At 30.0% G+C, this 21233-nt stretch overlaps 1 protein-coding gene across 1 annotated transcript in view; it reads right to left on the bottom strand.

Annotated features, from left to right (window-relative positions):
- LOC142327273 (uncharacterized) overlaps nucleotides 1-21233 on the bottom strand; it is a 164918-nt gene that overhangs the window by 9225 nt on the left and 134460 nt on the right. The window contains exons 19-22 of the mRNA XM_075370165.1: nucleotides 19378-19503; nucleotides 13258-13345; nucleotides 7619-7794; nucleotides 4156-4506 (exon numbers count right to left, since the gene is read on the bottom strand). Of these exons, the coding sequence (XP_075226280.1) occupies nucleotides 4156-4506; nucleotides 7619-7794; nucleotides 13258-13345; nucleotides 19378-19503 (741 nt within the window). The remainder of the gene's footprint in view (nucleotides 1-4155; nucleotides 4507-7618; nucleotides 7795-13257; nucleotides 13346-19377; nucleotides 19504-21233) is intronic.

Below are 21233 nucleotides of genomic sequence, written 5' to 3'. Positions count from 1 at the left end.
CTTTTCAAAGTGTGTTTTATCTTGAGAAAAAATTAAATATCATAGCTGAAGGAAAGGTTCTGACCTTGAATCCCAAATGTTTCAAGCCCTTATTCTTCAACCCATTCATCAGTTAACAAAAACAAAAATACAGCGATATCAAAATTATTTTGTTTTTTCCTAGATATGCTTTACCTTAAGAGAAAAAATTTAAAAATAGTGGTGTCCAAGTAGATGTGATTCCGTTACCCTCCCTGAAGTACCTTCTACTTCTGAGCCTATTAGCCTCTTAATGAATGAAAATTGAAATTGGTGATATTCTAACCATTCTGTTTAAAAATGTGTTTTGCCATCAAAAACACTTAAAAAAATAAATAGGAAAACAAAAAGTTCAGACCTTACTGCCACCTAAAATGTTCATCTCTTGAGCCCAACAAAAAGAGAAAAACTGTGGTTTAAAAACTGTTTGTTTATTTTTCTAAATGATTTTTATTTTCAGAAAAAAAATTAAGAAAAAGAATGCAACATATAGCTGTCCAAGATGATCTGGCCTTCTTGCCTCCAATGGGCTCTATCCTTTTCTATTAAAAAATCCAAATATTGCAATATTCAAATGATTTTTCCCCAAAATTTGATTCCCAACAGTAAAATTAAAATATGTAATGATGACCAAGAAATTTTGCTTAGTTACCATTATGGGCTTTAAATTCCCAAATTTAACTATTGTTATAATCATTATTTTTCTAAATGTGTTACACCTGACAAATAATTAAGAATCATAATAGAAGAAGGATCCATACCCACCTGTCTTCCAAAGGGCTTATGCCCCTCAGTACCTCTCAATTAAAAAAAACATTTAATACTGCATAACGGCAGCAGTATTTAAAAAAAAGGTGATCTAAAACAAGTTGCAATTAAAATACTGGGAATCCAGTAAACATCAGACATTTCTAAGGCTTTAGCTCCATTTAATTTAAAATTGTAAGCTTGGGATACGCAATCCCTTCTTTTTTAAATAATCATACTCCTTAGAGCCAGTGAAAGCTTTGACATTGTAAGTTTGAGGTGTGTTAGCCACCCAGATGCTCTTAAGTCCTGGATTAAAAAGCCCTTCATCAACAAAAATAGAAGTCTTACAGTACATGAAGTTTATTGTCAAACGTCATAATTTTTTAAAGCTTCTTTTTTAAACTTCTGCTTTTGAAAAAATCAAGAGACTCTTGACAACTCACGTCTTTATTTAATTAAAAGTGAAATAATAATTCTCATCTTCACTTTATGAAAAAAATAAAAATATTTTGATAATTAACTCAATCTTTGCCAAAGTGAATGCGTAAAATACTCAGTTGAGTTTATAATGTCTCTGCTCTCCCTGACTGACCACTCTCAGAGAATCCTTTCAATTATGAAAGTCTTTTCAGCAAGGCAATTACTATAAAATTACTATCTAGAAAAAAATATAATTATTGAAATCTACTTCTACAAAATTAGATTTTTTTGTTCATATTGTCATGAACATGGTCTTTCCACATCTTACTAGTTAAATAAATCCTGATGCAAACAGCTCATTAATATCCCATTTTGTATTGTTTCTATCAGTTAACCTTTTCAAATTAACTACTCATCTAATGTAAGTTAACTAACTTGTCAAACTATTTTCAAATTATTTCTCCTGCATATAAAAAAAGTTGTAAAAATTGTAGTTACTGCACTGTTAAATTATATTTTTAATTCTATTAACATAAAGCACTTTTGTGGGATCGTGCATTTTCAGTCAGAAATATATTTAAATATTATACTATTAATAGAAAATCAATATTTAAAAAAAGAAAGAATGAACAATGTTCATAATAACAGCAAACTGGTATATTTTTATGGATAATTACGGTCATTTCCAAGAATCGATTTTCGTGTTATCCTCAGTTGGTATTTAATTTTATAATTATATTAAATAAATTGTTTTTATAATTTGTGAATTTTGAATATGTCAAAATTGTTACTATTTTATAAATTTTGAAATTTACTATTAACATATATTCAAATTTTGCTGCTCAGTACTGGAATTTTGACAACTTGACAAATTATAAAATGAGTTCATTTTAATGTAGTTATACAATTTATTACAGCTAAAGATGCAAAAGCCTGCAAAAAACAATTATTGGAAATTAATATGATAATTTTGACTTATCTAATTTCTGTTTTTTGGTGGTTTATATTAATAGAATAGAATTTATTTTATATATAATAATATGTATAATATTTATAATCTAATTTAGACACACACACACACACACACACACACACACACACACACACACACACACACACACACACACACACACATATATATATAGAATTAGTGTATAGTGCAGTCGACTCACACTATGAGCATGGTTACTCTGCAGCAAACATACACTTTCAAAATTCACAAATTGCAAAAACAATTTATTTAATGTAATTATAAAATTAAATACCAACTGAAGTTGTGGGATCCCATGAAAATTGATTGATGGAATTAATATGGTAGTTTTAACTTATCTGTGTACTATGTTTATATGTTTTAGGGCTATCTGAACTAAAAACAAAAAAAAAAAAAAAACATGAAGAATATGTTATTAGAGGATATATGTACTAAAATCTGGTTAGTATCAAACATGTTAAAGAAATTTCTTACACCAATAATTGAAAAGATCTAATCTTTTAAAAATTTGAACCTAAACAAGCAGTTTAATAAGATAAAAAAGTACAAAAAAAAAAATAAATATATTGTAACAAGACTGGTATAGCGGGCCTGAGTAACAGATTCCTACCAATTATTATGAAAGTAACATAAAGTATAATAATTGCAAAATCCAGAAAAACACAAAAGAACCCTTTTTGTAAAGTAGTCTGTTTAACAATCGTCCTTTGTTATACTGCCTGCTAACACACAATGAACATCTGTTATACAATGAGAAGAAACAGTTTGGAATTCTTGGGAACAAAAGCCTTGGTTGACTGATTTACACTTCGACTTGGGTCCAGCCTGGCAGGTAAATAGACTAGCAGAATAATTAGCCCAATAAGACCAGCTAAGAGAAAGTTCTATTAGAACCAATCTGCAAGGCATTACAGTCCTACAAGAGCAGTTCTGTGAAAAATTCAGTGAGGAGAAGCTGCAAGTTGTGTGGAATCGTGTGAGTTCGACAGAGTTCTGTGAACCAGTCTAGCAAGACGTATGACGACGGTCCAGCGTGGAAAGTCACAGGTGTGAGTCTGCGAGATGAGTGTATTAGACGTCAGTCCAGCGAGGAGAGTATACAGTTTGATACGAGTAAGATGACGCCACGAGTAATTCCAGTAGACCAGAAATACTATTGGTGAATTACAGTAAAACTATAAGTGTATAAGTGAAAGAAATAATGCAGAAGACTTAATTCATAAACTGTTAGGGTAGATAGCAAAGGAAGTTGCATATTAGTCCATATTATATGGTAATTTGTTAATAAGATTAGTGGTTAGAAAGGGTTAAGACTAGCGATTTCTTTTTTAATGGGTCTGAATACTAGTTTTCTGTTTATATACCTGGAATTAATTGCAAATGATTATTTATTTTGAACACTTTCTTATGTGTAATCTATATTTATTATTTACTATTGACATTTACCACTATTTGAAGTGTAATATTATGATTGTTATTTTTTATTGATTACGTTATGTATTTTTCTCTGTTTTTTTGGTCATGCTTACTGTTTTAATTATGTTATGTTTTATGTAATGTAATTATTATTTACTATTTTTATCCTGACTATTATTGTGGTTGTAATTACTACATTAATATTTGTGTTCATTAATTGTTTTATTTTATTATTGTCACTTATTATTATTATCATTATTGTATTTATCACTATTGTTATTATTATTAATCTGCCTGGTTGTAATTTGAGCATTTTAAACCAATAAACTGTAATCATATAAACATTCTAAATTGTCAACAACCTCTCAATATCCTGATCGAGCCATGGAAAATGCAACAATATACTTAACTAATTATTTTTTTTTAAATCGATCCTTTCAGGAATCATATTCCTCTGTGCTACACAAATTATATTAATCCGATCAACCCAAAATTCTATACTTGGGTTGATCGGATTAATATAACTTAATTAAATATACATTTTGTATTGGTTTACTTACTTGTGATGGTACAGGAGGTAGTGGAGGCTTTTTAGTGAGTGTTCCAGTATAAGAGTCAGATCTAGGAGGTAATGGAGGAGAATCAGTAGATGACTGAACTATTGCTTTAGGAGGACGAGATGGAGGACTAGGTGAATCATTTCTAGGAGGTAAATCTAAAGGTGAACTGTCTGGACTTTGTTGTCTAGGTTTTGTGCAACATGAAAAAGTTGCTTTACTTTTAGCACTTGCACTACTTCCTCTTCTTTCAACTTGTTTCGATGACTGAACTGATTCTATTCCATTTAATGAACTATCATTTGTAACATTCCCACTGATGACATGACCGTTTAGTTTTGTTTCCTCATTTTCCTAAAACAATCAAATATGTAAATAAGAAATTGAACTGTTATTTTCTGTTAAATAAAAATTTAGTAGCAAACTGTAAACAGATTTTTGAATTAACTTATATTAATTCATAGTATAATAAACTAAAAAAACTACTCCATGATTTTTTATTCCTATAATTACCAATTTTCAAGGTTTATTGTGAGTTTAGGCAGACTTTTACATTTGGCCATTCCTCCTATTAACAATCAATTAGGGATGTCAGTGGCATATGATTTAAATAAATGATTCTTCAATCAACTACTAACCATAATTGATTTCATTAATTTTTCTGTTTGAGAGAACTGATAAATAAATATTTTTTGGTAGCTCATTCAGATTTACAAGAACTGTTTTTTAAATAATATCTATTTTGAAATAAAAATAATTAAAGACCATTTCACAAGTTTTTCTAAACATTTTTATTATTATTACTAACCTCTTTAGCCTAAAGAATGAAGAATGAATTCATAAACAATTTAACTTATTTCATGGCAGAAGGGTAGTCCATGTTGGAAGGGGGGGGGGGGTGCTATGCAATAATACCACTATAACAAAAGGAAGAATAAAATATTTATTTAAAAAAAATTATTTTTTGCCAATAGTTTGCAAGGATTAGATGCAAACTGTCTTACTAAAGCTTCAGTTAATTGCTCCTTGTTAGCAAAAAACCATTGTTGGTGAATGCTTAACATTAACCTATTTTCACCAATGGTGCTTCTTATCCATGTTTTAGTTCAATGAAGAGAGTTAAATAAAAGCTCGTTAGTACTTGTACAGGACTGTAAAGGCAATATCAGCACTGCCTTCCTAATAGTCAGGAAAACTATTCGCCCTTTTCTAAAACTTCAATTATGTCTGGTGCTTCCTGTACCTCTTTCCCATTTTGACCCACAATTCCCTTTCTCCTTCAATGCCTTCTAAACTGTAAAAAGTTGCCCAAGATGAAGTACTTTCACCCCATTCCTCCAATAAAACTCCTCCCATGTTACTCGGATGGAAATCTATCACTGAAAATACAGGCATTTTGTCTACATTAAATCTGACTGTTAAAGATGACAGGATGGTATCCAAGCAAGGAATTATTAGAGACCTTCTCCAAAATTTGGATGAACTTTTGACTGGATGATTGCTTCTATGCTTTTGTTGAACAGGAATGTGAGTGGCGGTATTGTATTAACAATATCAACGAAGTCATGCTTAAAAACACGGATACTTTTGTATCTAACTACCTAGTCTCCCACAATTTAGGAATGCTAGCAATAAGCTTGCATCATAAAACAAACTCACAAAAAAATATTATCTCTTTGATAGTTCCAACTCAGTCTTGAATTTCTGGGATAACGTCTAAGTCGTTCACAACAAGGTTAAGATTGTGGGAAGATCGATGGAAGAAGAAAGCTTTTTCTACTCTTGTTTCAAGGTCGCCTGTACACCTTCTTCTTTCTCAGAACATCTGTTAAAGTTAATCTGTTTCTGTTTCTGTTAAACAGAAACTGTTAAATATAGAAATAGTTTTACTGAAACATAAAGTTTATCTATTCAATTGTATTTTTCACTAGATGTGACTTTTTCCAAAAATGGTTTGTTTGTTTTAATTACATCATAAAATTCACAACAGGAAAGTTCTGAATTAATTTTAACATTTAGCATTTATCTAACATTTAGGGAAATGGAGACCGGTAGCCTTGGTCAAAATCAATGTCAGCGCTTGCTCCAAGGTTGGCTGAGAGTTGCACGACCGTAAGAGAGTATTTAAAAACACGATGTCAAACATATAGATAAAAAATATATAGATAAAAATATATGTCAAACATATAGATAAAAACCTAGGACTGTGCAGACTAATCTCAGACGTATGGTAAGCCTAGCTATGAAGAGTGGGAAAACTGTTTGTAATGTTGCGTGGCTTCCCAAGGGAACTATGGTATTTTGAAGGTGATAGAGTCCATGTATAATTGGAGTGTAAATAAAAGATTTTTCTGAACCAGTCTCGTTACTTTATTTACATACATATATATATATTTGTAATCTTCCAATTAAGGGAACACATTGGGTTTTTATATATATATATTTTGTAATATATTTTTTTAAAAAACATTTTGAAGTAATTTCTGAATGAATAAAGCAATTTCTCTTTGTAAATACAAATTTTTTCGGCAGCAACACAATAAAGGTGACCTCAACTTGGGTATTCTAACCTACAGCTATACTTGTTTTCGTGTATTTGGTAATTAAGTTTTTCATTTCCTGGTTTTGTAATTTTTTTAGAAAACAGTTTCAGTTATTATATTATAATATTCATAAAATAAAACCTGTCGCAGAAGATAAAATGCTGTTCTTTATCTGCATCTGAAAGGAGTTTAGGCTACTAAAAATAAACTGTACTGCAATTGTCTAAAAAATTACTAGTACATTTTTTTCATTTAAAAAAAATGTTTTTAGCTTAGCCAAGATAGTTTCCTTTAGTTACTAAACTTTTGTTATATTATCATATTAATTTAAAGAATTCTTCAGTTTTAATTTTTTTGCCCATATTTTAAATAATGGCTTTCAAAATAAAAAGATTGCTGGCAATTATTCTGCAGTCACTTATACAATAATAAACCAGTCACTGATAAAAGTTGGTTGTGCATAGCTGAAAACATTAGAACCACTTCTACATTTAAAATCTGATTCATTCACCTTAAAGAGTAGTCATTTTTTATAAAGTTATGAATAGATTGGAAAATTTGAAATTCTTTAAGATAACTTATAAAAATATTTGTTATATTATAACAATTTAAAATATTATATTTAAATTAAAGAAAGAAAAAAATTTATATGATCTGAATTGAGATCAGAGTTATCAAGCAGAATCTTACAAGCAGATGGTTCCACAGAACCTGGAACGTCTTAAGAAATATAATTCTAAAAATTGAATGGCCTATTAATTAAGTTCTGTAAATCACCAAATTTAAACATGCAGGGAGCAGTTCACTGAATTTTGTTGACATTTTTGTGGATAATGTTATAAATGCCAGTTAAAAAAAAAAAAATCAGGATCAGATAAGCTAATCATATCATTAATCTGTATTAAAAAATAAAGAGGTCTTACGGGTATATCAGTAGGAGGTGGAGGAGGTGGTATAATAAATGAGTTGATCTGTTCCGATGTTAATTCCAGTGTTGAAGCAGTGCGAAGTGGAGGAGGCACTGTCATTGTAGCCAAAAAAGCATCTAAATCTAAACTAAGAACATCCTTTGCAGAATTTAATGGTAACTCTTCTTTACCTATTAACAAATACAGTAATTTTATACTTGTTTGATAATCAATGTTTACATTTCATAAAATAATACACATAATGTAATATGTAACAAGATCATACTTCTTACTGTAAAATGTTTGTAATACATCAATGATAGTCTTATATAAATATTTTCCTATCTAGTGTTATTAAATATCTAAACTATAATGATATCTTTAACTAGTCATTCAGCATTCTAGAATAGTAATGAAAATATGGAATGAAGACTACCTTTAACAAGAGGATAATTTGAGGAAATAGTTATAACACTGACTTCAGTCTCCCATCACAGTTTGCATTCTAGCATCAGCTAAAAATAATGGCAGTGCTCTCATATTGAGATAGATACAAATTGAATATTACTTCCTAGGTAAAATATTAAGTTGTGTTTCAGCATAATACATATATGAAAATTATTGTATAGTAAAAGAATACACAATCCTTAACAACATGAAGAATTTTTTGAAGTAAGATTTTTGGTACTTAATCAGACGATTAATAATACATCAATGTTATAATTAAAATAAAAGATTATTTTTATTTTTTATAATTGAAAAATATACATAAATTCATTTTAAATGTAACAATACATATTATTTTATTTGATTTTTGAGCCACAAAATTTTCAATTATTGCTTATTTTAATTATTGCTTAAATAGTGTAATGAATTACCAGTCACAGATTAAAAACACCACAAAAGTTATCTTACTGTTATGTTCTCTATGTTTTTAACTTACTACATTTAATTTTCGTAATAAAAATAAATTATGTACTTCATTGAAGTTTCTGAAGTAGTAGTGTACACTATACAAAATTTTTATTTATTTACCTGTATAGTAAATATATTTGTAAGCATGGTTGAAAAGTAACTTTAATTTTATGAAACATTAAAATAAATTTATAGCTTATTTAGGAGATTCTGGGTTGAAGTGAAAATCTTTACAGAGTGGTAATGTTATGTAGTTAATGGGTAATTTTTTTTATCAGTCATCTTTAATGTTGGTACATAATTTAATAATATGTACTGCAATAAAAAAACAATTACACACTAATAATATGTGATGTTGAATAGTAATAAAATTCTCAACATGAGTTCAGAACTATCCACTATTGTTTAAAGAATATATTTTAATTTAATACTGATCAAATAAATTTAAAGTGATTTATTAATAACATATGAGGCTAATTCAGAAATACCCAACTGTTAAATATTTAAAAATATTAAAAAAAGGGCACTAATTCCCTTTAAATAGACTCCTCTCAGGATTTCAGAAATCATTCAGCTTTGTAGATATTTTTAAAATTTTATGTATGGTCTGAAGTTTCCTCCCTTTAAACAGTATTCTGTTTTAGAAAAGCTTTTGAGTAACAGGCAGCAAAATCTTAGCTTTAGCAGACTTTTTATTTGGTGATAAAATGATTTCCCTTAAATGTCTGTATAAGAATTAAAGAACTAACAACTGCACATCATAATGAAGCTGCCACACACCATTTTCCCACAGTTGTAAATGTTTTTACTGACTTTTCGAAGAAAAGTACTGTATCTTTCGCTCAATGGGATTGAGAGGTAAAACTGAATTTTCTTTACGTTTTGAACTTTGAGGAATATGAAAATACGTTTCACTTAAAATGTAATTTTCTTATGTGAGTATATATATAGGCTTACTTGTAAAATTTGTGGCTTGAAAATCTCCAAAACAATTCAATCAATCTCATTTAAATTTAGAAAAAATTGTGAAATAGTGTATCTGAACTTGTGCATGTAAAATCTGATGAAGATTGGTTGAGTTGTTTCTGAATTAAGCTCAATTTAATGTTGAATACAGACAAAATATATCAATTCGAGATATTTTTTTGGTTGCATGATGATTTGGGAAAGGCAAGTGAAACTGAACTTTCTTTACATTTTGAGGTATGATGATTATGAAAGTACCAATCATGTATAAAGTTTTATGGCTTAAAAATCTCCAAAATTACTAAATAAATTTCACTGAAATTTAGATATGCTGTAATAAACTGTATATGAAGTTGTGCATTTGAGAATTTGATGAAGACTGGGTGAATTGTTCATAAATTATGCTCAACTGCTCAAAAAATGAGAAAATTTTGTAACTCAAAAATCTCCAAAACTGCAACATCAATGTCACTGAGATTTAGATATGCTGTAATAGTATACCTGGAGTTAAGCTCAATTTAAGGTTGACAAGAAACAGCAAAGTCAGCATAATTAATAAATAATACATGAAGCCAACATTTATGTTGACTTTTTCAACATAACCTCAATATGTTTCAATAAATAACTCCAATATATTTTAATAAAAATATAAAATACATTTTATATTAAATAAAAAAATATACCTCTTTTAGTTTTCTTATTTAATTTATGTTTAATGTATTTCAAGCGCAAAAGATTATTAAAATAAAAATAACGAAAAGACAGTCTCTTATGTAGAACAATGCAAGATTTTTTTTGATTGAATACCTCATGCAGAAAAGAGCCTTGATGTAAATAATTCTAACTTCACTTCAGAGTAATATCAAGAATCATCCCATCTTCTTTGAATATGGAAATCAAGATGACTTTCACTGAGAAAGTGAAAGTCTAAGATGTAGTGTCAATATCATAGCCATATATCTATAATTTACTTCATAACTTATACTAACTTAGTTTCTTGAGGAAATTTGAAAATGTCAACAAATAATTCCTTCTGATCTTATGAAAAAAGAAATGGAATGAATTTTTCTGCATTGCATTATGTGCTAATGTTTTCCATCAAAATCTCTCTAACGATGGCCTATAAATTTCCTTCTAATTCCATTAACTGCTAATTTTGATTGATTGTAGTCTGCTTTTTTGGTTGTTCTGTTACTAAAGATCTGGCAGAATGGAAATAACTTTAATGGATTCCCACAATTTTTGAAAACTTGTTTCATATAACTTTATCATAGTTTATCACGAGTCATTATTTCACTTTCTTCATCATTTACATAGTTTTTGTAGATGAATTTTCAAATTTTGAAATGTATATGAGCAATATTAAACTGATGTAATTGCTCAGCCATTATAAATGTGGTAGTCACAAAATGATGCGGACATAAAACTCGTTAAACAATGATTTACAACTACTGTCTAGCACCATAGAAAGTTATGGTCTAGTCAACTTCACACACTTCTTGCAAGTGTTGTAAAGTCTCCTCCAAGATTGTAAAGTTTCATGCAGGCCATATAATCAGTTCTCACTGTATTTGTAATGGCCGGATACTTTTCAGCATATCTCATTTGTAAAATGTAAATCATCAAATACACTTTTTTGTAAAGGTATTAATTTTACAATACTTGCCATTTGTGTAACACATGTTTGGATGACATCTGGAATTTCATTTTTTGAAGAGTATACAGATCTTCAAACCTATTGAGGCTGGAATTATTTTTAGGCTACAGCCACATGAGTGTCTTTCAAACCAATATGCAGCATGAAAACAAGCAACAAAATATAGACACGTTGCTGTAACATAGGCATGGTCAGATGCAGCTTGTTTTCCTGCTGGTGTAGGGCTTGTCTGTCACATTCTCAAGGTCCCCAGTTGGTGAATACAACCAGACCAATCTTTCAAGCTGGTTTTCAAGCTCAGTAACTGACCATACGTGCATGAAAACTCTTTGATGCAGACTACTGTTTCTGTTGTTGCTATATTCATGTTCTCTTCTTTAATTTTTGATATTTAAAATAATTATACTGTGGAATAGTACTTGGATAATCAGTTTTTCATTCTTGAAATTGAAAAATATATGTCCAATCTTTGTAATACAAGGCATAATGAATTCAAAAACTGTGAACTGAAAAAAGATGCTTGGAGGGCTGTAAATAAGAATGTTATTGGTGAAAAATGGGACCAGATGGATGAAAACAAGATCTAATGTTGGTAAGCAATAATACAAATTAAATTTTATTTTTAAGTTAAAAGTTATAACCGAAGGAATAAGAAGGTGATAGTTATAACCTAAAAGAGGACATTATACAAAACTTACTAGTAAACAATTTTAAAGAATTTGATACAAAATTATTACTTTTAGTAGTTCGTAGCTTGTAATGCGTACTCATATCAATAAACTTCCTATGCTGCAATGTTACAAGAATGATTTTGCCAGGACACTGAACATTCAGGAGAACAGAAGTAATTTTTAAAACTGTCTCTACTGTCAATTCCAATGTTTCCTCTTGTTCCAATTGCAGGAATACTTTCTAGTGGGCATGACTGGGTGTCTTCAAAACTGTAATCATCTTAGTGTCAAACGAATCTATAAACATACAGCATGCTTGAATAATGTTGTTGGCCATATCGACGATAATAACATCGACTGAAAGAAAGTGCCAGATCAATTTCAATGTTATAGTCAATGTTGTTAATATTCAGGTGTAGTAAGTGATATCAGTTTCTTAAAAGAATGTTTAGGAGTAGTGAGTATCTCGTAATTAATACCTCAGATGTTACAGGGAAAGAAGTACAATGTTACAAAAGAAGAGATAGAAGAGTATGAAGGGCAGGTTTTTGAAAAGAATTAAAAATGAAGTAAGAAAAAAAAATGATGTTAATTAAAAATGAAGGTCAAGAAAAACAAAGAAACCTTATGCACACCATAAGTAAATGACCTTTCTTCAAGTAGTTTATGAGCAAAGTAATTATAATTAACACATTAAACCTCTTACTTTAACTTATTTTAACTCTTACTCTACAATAAAATACCCCTGTCACAGCATCCTGAATAATTCCTAAGAGTTCCAAAACTGATTGTAAGGTTTTGTCTCATTTTATACAGAATGAGTCTCTAAAAAACTTCTTTCTTAAGCTTTTGGATGTACTTTAATCATTTGGAGGTTATTTAAATGTGTTTTTTTTATCAGGTATGAATGATGAAATGATGGATACTGAAGCAAGTGAAGCACCAGTAGTAAGAACCGAAGAAATAGCTATTGTGCTGAGCCATGTTCACACATCCCAAACAAGTGAAAGCCAAATCCTTTTGAAAGATAAATTCTCAATGTCCTGAAGGAAAATTTAGAACAACAGCTCACAAAAGTAATGCAGGATCCAGATGAAATGTTTCTGATGTTACATTGCCATATATCAAAAAGATAAAACCAAGTGACAGGCTTCAGTTTCAAATCCACTTCATGCAACTTATCCGGAAGTATAGCAATGTGAATTCTAATATGTACAAGAGTACTTTCATACCAACTCTATCCCCTGTTTACAAGCTGCATGAAAAAAAGAATTTACAGCAAAAAAAAATGCTCATGTGGCCGTAGCCTTAAAGTGAATATTTCCATCTGTACTAGGAATTAATCTCAAAAGCCTGGAATAATTTCAGTTAAATCACTCCATCAGTGAGTCAACTTTAATTAAAGTATGACAAATTACAAAAAACTTATAAAAAACTATACTTACTGAGCGGTTCTGAAGCTTCAGATGCAGAATCAGCGAATGGAGTTGGAGGTAGGCTTATTTCTGGAGGAAGTGCATAACCAACAGTTTCCTGTACACAGAAAGTATAGATAAATATTGGAAAATATCAAAGAATGGTAAATTTTTAAAAATGCATTTTGATTTATTAAATTATAGAGTATTTGGAGTTCTCCAGATAACTAGGACAGATTTCTTGATTCAGGGCTTGTAGGCAGCTATGTCCCTTGCTTGTTTAAGGAGTTTATCTTTAGCATGTTACAAATACAGCAAACAGGACAGGATGAGTTGTTGAATTCAATAAGAGAGTAGTGGTTGGGAGCAGAATTGAGGAACTATTAATGTTAAAATAAAACTGTTACAATCAGGCTTAAAAAATACAAATTTTCTGCACAGTAGTAAAACATAGTAACACTTATAGTAAAACATAATGAAAGATTATTGGAATGAAAGCTGACACAAATCTTAAAATCAGTAATTACACTTTTTCCAACAATGAAAATGTTTTGGGCTCAAAAATAGCTTATTCCAATGTATTTCTATCTGCTGAATCCAAAAATCACCATAAAAATGACCAATTAGCTCTTGGTTTGGAGATACAATGACATGTTATTTTTTACCAAATCTACATTTTTAGTTTGGAGGTAATTTTGTTTTTGGAGTTATCACACCTGTTAAATGACAAAACACAATGTTCTCCAGATGTGCCTGTGAGTTTAATATTGTTTGTGTTGTAATTAGTGCAGAATTTCTGGTTTTTGGGTGATTTTGAACTGAAAAATTTGTTAAATCAAAATGCCACAAAATGTGTAAATTCAGTTAATAATTTTAGTTAAATTTGTGGTGAAATAACATTTTCGTCACAGAAACACATTCCGACACCTTTTATAATACTGCCTGTCAGCATTATTTTGAAGGTATGAAGGTAGGGGACCAGGATAAGTCATGGGCTCCACATATATGTTCCAACTCTTGTTCAGCCTTATTTAGATCGTTAAGCATTTTATTTAACTTTGTTACACTTTCTGCTAGCCCGCCACCACCATCTTGTCATCAGCAAATCGTATACATTCTATTCTTCTACCACCTATTGCCACCCCTCTATTACCTTTCAAACCATTGTTGATTTCTTCTAGATAAATATTGAATAGTGAAAGTGACATGCAGCATCCTTGTTGCACTCCTCTTCCTATTTTTGTCTTTTACGTTATCTCACTTCCTTTTCTTAGTTTTATTTTCTGGTTTATATACAATTCCTTCATAAGACTCCTTTCCAATCAATTCCTTCCTTTTTAAAAATTATCATTAATTTATCCCATCTTACTCTATCAAAAGCTTTCTCAAGGTCTACAAACACAACATATACTCTTCTTCTCTTTTATATATATCTTTCACCAATAATTCAAAGCAGTCCTATGGCATCCCTAGTTGCAACTCCCATTCTAAAGCCATATTGTTCTTCTGTAATATTTTCATCAAATTTATTGTACAACCTCCTGCTCAAAATTCTTAGTAAGACTTTTGCTGCATGTGAAATAGTCCAGTATTTTCACACTTTCTAGCAGTGAATTTCTTTGGTAATGGCACCATTATTGTATCCAGAAAGCCTTTAGGCCATCTCTTCTCATCACATATTTTATTGCACAGATCCAATAATAGAATTTCTCCAATCTCCCCAAGAGCTTTAAACAACTCAATCAGCAATTCATCACATCCTCTAGAATTTCCATTAACCATTGCTTTCATGGCATACTTACTTCACATTTTAATATATCATAACCTTTATGATCTTCATGAATTTTGATATCTTCTTCTATTCCTAGATCTACCATTCAGTACGTATAAATCCATGATGTACTCTTCCCTATCTTTTTCATTTCATTCATCTCAGTTACTATGTCCTTGTTTTTTGACTCGATCTGATACACTGTACAACTTTTTCCATTTTTCTTGAATACCATTTCTGCAGCTTCTTTTCAGATTAGATAGTACCTCCCTTCTTTTTCTATTGCAGTACACTTTTCCTGTAACCACTCTTTTCTTGCCACCGCAGGTTTTCTTCTTCATTATGAAGCTTTCTATAGTTCCTTCCTCTGACCGAACATTTTTCCATTTTCTCCTTTCATTCATTTTCTGTATCACTTCTTCACTGACCCACTTCCTCTGTATTCTTTCTCTGTTCTTAATTTCTATCGTTTATAGCTGCTTATACTGTTTTTCATGTTTAACCAATGATCATTCACACTATCTTGTTCCTCTTGTTCTCATCTTTTCCAGTATGCTATTTTTCATCTCTTTGTTTCTTAGTTTTCCAAATCATAGGAACTTCATTTCTGACCAACCCTTATTTTCTTGAGCTTCAAGTTGATTTCTGCTACCACTAAGTTGTGACCAGAGTTTATATCTGCACCTGGGCAAGCTTTTGCATTTTTATACAGTTCTTATATCTTTTTGTATGTGCATGTAATCAGTTTGATACTTCTCCCCATCCATCTCAACACACATGTATATCTCTTTCTTTTATGATTTGCAAACATTGTGTTTCCCACTACCATATCATTTTCCATACAGAACTCAACTAATCTCTCTCCTCTTTTGTTTCTATTACCTAAACCATATTTTTCTATTAGCTTGCCTTCTTGTCCTTCACCACCACAGCATTCCAGTCTCCCATCATCAATACACATGCCTTTTTCCTTTCAGTCTCTAGTATATTTTCCAGCATTCCATAATACTTCTCAACTGATTCTTCAGAACATTGTGGTGTTGGCATATATTCTTGAATTATTACAAGATCTTTATCTCTACCTTCTATCCTTATCATCATCAGGCGAGCATCAACATATTCAACCTTAAGTACTTTTCCTACTAGTTTCTTTTTTAATAATACACCAACTCCATTCCTACCACCACTTCTTTTACCACCTGATTAGTACAAGTGGAAGTCCCCACTCGACATCTCTCCATTTCATCCCCATGTCACTTATCTCATTCCAAGTACGTTAAATTTATTTCTAATCATTTCCCATTTTGTGTTTTCAAGCGACCATTATTCAGAGATCTGAATAATGGGAAGCTACACCTCCGAAAACTTTCACAAAAAGGTCCATCCCATGCCATGATTGACTAAGGATATCCTTAAGGATCTTTAATGCAATGGTTTCCCATTGCCTTCTGCATCCTATGCCATTAATCTGGTGATTCATCCGCCTGAATTAACATAAACATTTATAAAAAAAAACTAATCTAATGCTTACATCATACACCAGGAGCTACTTCGCCAATTTATTTTTAGAAATAAATCTATCATACTAATATGTCCATAAGACAATTATTTCATATATTTCATTTAATAAAAAAAGAGGTTTGAATATAAATCTGATAAATTAAGAAAAGAATAGTGTACATATGAAAAAATATTGGTGGTCTAACAAACTATCTGTGAAAAATTATTGTATTAGTGTACAGTCGACTGAATTATCAATTTATATAGATTACAAAACAGAAATTAGTAACTTTTTGCTCTAGTTGAATTTGAAAGCATAAAAATTGAGGTAGATCTGAAATAGCTAATAAAAAGCATTCAGAAAGTTGCTGTGCACTGGAATTACAGAAGTGTAAAGATGAAACCTTCTTAATTATTACTTTGCATTTTTATTTCTTTATTTTATAGGAATGGATGTTAGAATAACTGAAATGTCTTGTACATATGCCGATGTTGCAGTGTTTAGTTCGTCAATCGTGCATGGTTTGTTGTGATACACTGCAGGCCACAAACCCCTCAAAATTTTGTAAAAACGTCATTGACCTGTTGTTAGCTGTGTGCGTTGCAGCATCTTGTTGTTGGACAATCGTGATAGATTTAGACTTCTGTTAACTAACTATAAAAGTTTGTTAAATCAACACAATAACGACCACTGTTAACTGTATTTTCAAAAAAGATTGGACCCACACTACACGTTCTACTCACACCGATCCAGACTCCAATTTTCTGTCATGTAATTCATTGGGGTTAGTTTGACCACAGTCATGTCTTTTATGAATTAATAAACCCTTCCAGATGAAACCGCACTTCTTGTGTAAAAAACGTACTGTTGAGGATACCAACAGAATTTTGGTCAATAAAACTTTTAAACCATTGACAATAATTTAGTCTTTTAGCATGATTTGTAGGTTTCAATACTTGTACAAACATTTTGCCTTGTACGGCAAAAGTTTCAGTTTCTTTCTTACAGCTTTATGTGTAGTAACAAGTCCGATATCTTGCTGCTATGCTAACATACACATTGATTTTTATGGGCATTCAGCCGTAACATCCAAAATATCAAGCAGCTTCTGTTTGTTTAGTTTAGGTGGTCTTCTACATCAATCAGCATCTTCAATAGAGCCTGTTGCCCGAAATGTTTTGATAAGAGTTCAAACTACATTGTGATTAGAAACAGGAGTATTTTGAAACTTTTCAGAAAACTTATGCTTCAATAAGTCCATATATTTGTCACGTTCATGAAAGACATGTTCAACAAGAAAAATGCATTCCTCTATCAAAAGAACCATTACGCTTCTCGCAGCTATTGATTCCAAAAAACAAAGCACATTCAATCACAATTTAACAACTGATGTCTTAGTTCATTACTGAGCAACGCTCAACAAACCCACAGGGCAATCAACCTAATGTTGAAAACACAGAATGCACCACACAATTCTAAAGCATACTGCACAGCAACTTTCCAAATGTATTGTATATTGGATGTATTTTATATTACAACAAAATACAAAAATTTTACATAACTAATGTGAAAAACCTGACTTATCAAAAAATTTAAACAGTATATTAATGAGATAATTCTGCGAAGCCGCAGTGATTAAACAAAATGCAACACTAAGTTATGAATCAAAAATAATTTCAAATTTCTCAGCCCAATCCATTAGAGCAGTAACAAAAGTAGCATTATACATTTCAATCATGTACAGAGCATATGAAGAAAATAAAAGGTTGCTTGCATGAGACAGAGAGTCGCTGTACAGGCCATTATACTACTCTTTTTTTATATCATTAGGCTCATTCAATACTGCAATACTGTCTGTTTTAACTATTTTCATAAATAGCAAAAATTCTTTCCACATTTAGAATTTATTATCATTTTAGCATACTTATAAATATTTCTTACTGTATACAGTACAAATAATTTTATTCTTGTGTTAATAAATTATTATTAATGAAAGTTTTGTTTGATTCATTCAGTGCAAATAAATTCTAGGAATCATTTGAAATTTTCTTGTGTATCTTTAAAAGCCACCAGCAGTATTGTATGATGTTCCTCCACATTATAAACTAACCAAAACAGAATTGTCAGTTTAAATTCTGAAAAAGTTTCATAGAGATTTGTTTAAAACTTTTGTTTGTTTTGATTTCTGTTCCCTAATATTTATACCGCTATTTCATAAAACAACAAAAACAACTTTTCTCCAATGGAGTCAGAATCCCTTTGTAAAGTATTTATAATCATCAATGCAAATTGATTTCTTAAGAACTTTTCAAAGTTATCCTGAGTAAATGTGCTCCAAGAATCTAATTTTTGTGAGAAAAGGGAACTTAAAGTAACCATCACTCTAATGGTAGACCATTTGTCATACAGGTAAATCTACAATTACATATACATGATGAAAACTGGTAGGTCTTTACTTCAGCTGTCTAATCACAGGCACTGATATTCATTACAATTTAATAAACTGATATATTAACAAATGTAATATTTTCATCTAAAATGTAATAAAAAAATTGGTAAAACCTACCAAAAAAGACAAAGCTCATGTAACTAACTATTCTTTCAGTGGGCTTCTTATTATAACACTGGAAATAGGCTGTGGATATCATCAATGATTTGTACTTGGTACATCAGTGTCTTTTCACTATGAATATTTGTTATTTTTCAGTAAATAATTTATATTATGAAAGAGATATGGTGTACTTTTTAGTTTCAAAATTGTAGATTCAATCAAATTGACTCTTTAATGAAATTTTTTTAAATTTTTATACCAGAAGAGAACCTTAATATTTAAAGTTTTTAAAATTAAATCAAATGTTAAAATAGATAAAATGATAACCTTTTCTGGAGTAATAGGTGGTGGTAAAAGTGTTAAGTCTATAATATCTGGATCCAGATACAAGCTTCCTCCCCCAACTTCAAATCCTAAACTTGCAGTTTCTTCTTGAAGTCTTTTCCATAATTCCTAATATAATATAATATAATAAAATTATTAACATTTAGAATAAACAATGTAATTCAAATATTAATATTTAAAAATATGTAATAAACATATAATTTTGAATAAAAGCAGTTATTCAATAATAGTCTTTTCAGTATTAATCTCCTGAGTGCAAAAAACCCACTACTATGTTAATATTTTAATGGTGAACAGCTTAGAGACAATCATATGGTACATCACATTTCCAACAAATGGATTACCAAATTATCAACCACAAAATAGTCATTAGATTATTATTTACTAGAGATCAAATTATGTAGTAGTATTAAAAGTGTAGAGAAGTACTCAAAAATAAGTGATGGTATGATTAAAAATGATATTCATAAAATGGTTATAAATTCTCCTTCCTCTGATTGTAGAATTTATCTTTTTATACAGGATTATTATACTACAAGGTTGTCGCTATTCTTGTGGGTCATTGCTTCTTCAGTCATAGTCCTCTTCTTTGTAAATAATTTTTTAGACAACTCTTTAACATTCCTTTGGTCAACATTTTCTCCTTAGTTAAATTTTGGTTATAAAATTAAATGATTGCTGAACGATTAAAAATTAGTGATTAACAAGGAACAAGCACTGTTGCATCCTAAGTTCTAATTTGCTGTTTTATGATGGTTTGTATTATTTTTAAAAGTATATTTAACTAAAAGGTTTTTATACATTAATTGGAGCAAGCAATGAGGTGTAACTAATGCAGATTGACAAATTCGACAAGTGGTCAACCCTTCTAGACTAGATAGGCAACTGCTATCAACTTGGTTTAAGCAATACTTTATCTTATAAAGTAACACTAATACCAATACTTTACCAGTACTTTATCTAACCATTTTTCAATCTAATAAATTAGATTGAAAATCTAATTTTTGTTCAATCTACTTTGTCACCTCATCATTTCTCTTACATTTTCATCACATTTTCTTTTCAGGAAATTCTTTACAAATGAGTGTTTCTACCTGAACAAAATAATTGTTCTGTCTACCATTCTACATATTCTCCTGTGCAACATTCTTCCAGTTTTTGTGTTGCCTTTATTCTGTGAGTTATATTACTTTCAAGCATTTAAAATCATCATTATGAGTGTTATGTTAATTTATTTAAAATAAAAAGAAAGATATCCAGTTCTAAACACACAGAGTGAAATATGTAAAAATAACCAAAGATTATAGTAAGAGTGCTAGGTCAAAAAATTAACTACACTATATAACATTAAAGTACAAACTGCACAGTTTTGAAATACACCAAAAATTATAATAGTTGTCAGTGTATATGTTTTGAGTATCTTTCATGCATTAACCTATACAATATTAAGAAAATGTATTTAGAAATAAATAATTTTAGTTAATAGGCTACTTATTTACTTCTGAAGTTTATCATAGTTTTCCTATTTTTTATTTTGGCAATAAAGTCTAATTATAACTGTACTTAATTATAGACTTCTAATTTTACATTCTGTTATCAAATATACAAAGTTTCTTAGTGATATTTTTTGTTTTAGATACGTAATAATGTTTGTATGGATAATAATTTTTTTTCTTTTAATGAATCACATTACATTAGTAATTAAATATTTAAGTGAAATATTTTTTACGTTATATGTATTCCAAAATTTCACTTATTTTTCAATAGTATCCAGTTAGCCAAAAAAAGGGCTACTCCTTACAGCCAGGCCAAGGAAAAAGTGTTTAATACTTACTTAC

This window comes from Lycorma delicatula, chromosome 7 (assembly GCF_047948215.1).
Source record: "Lycorma delicatula isolate Av1 chromosome 7, ASM4794821v1, whole genome shotgun sequence".
Taxonomy (NCBI): domain Eukaryota; kingdom Metazoa; phylum Arthropoda; class Insecta; order Hemiptera; family Fulgoridae; genus Lycorma; species Lycorma delicatula.
This window is presented reverse-complemented; position numbering and strand designations above follow the sequence as displayed.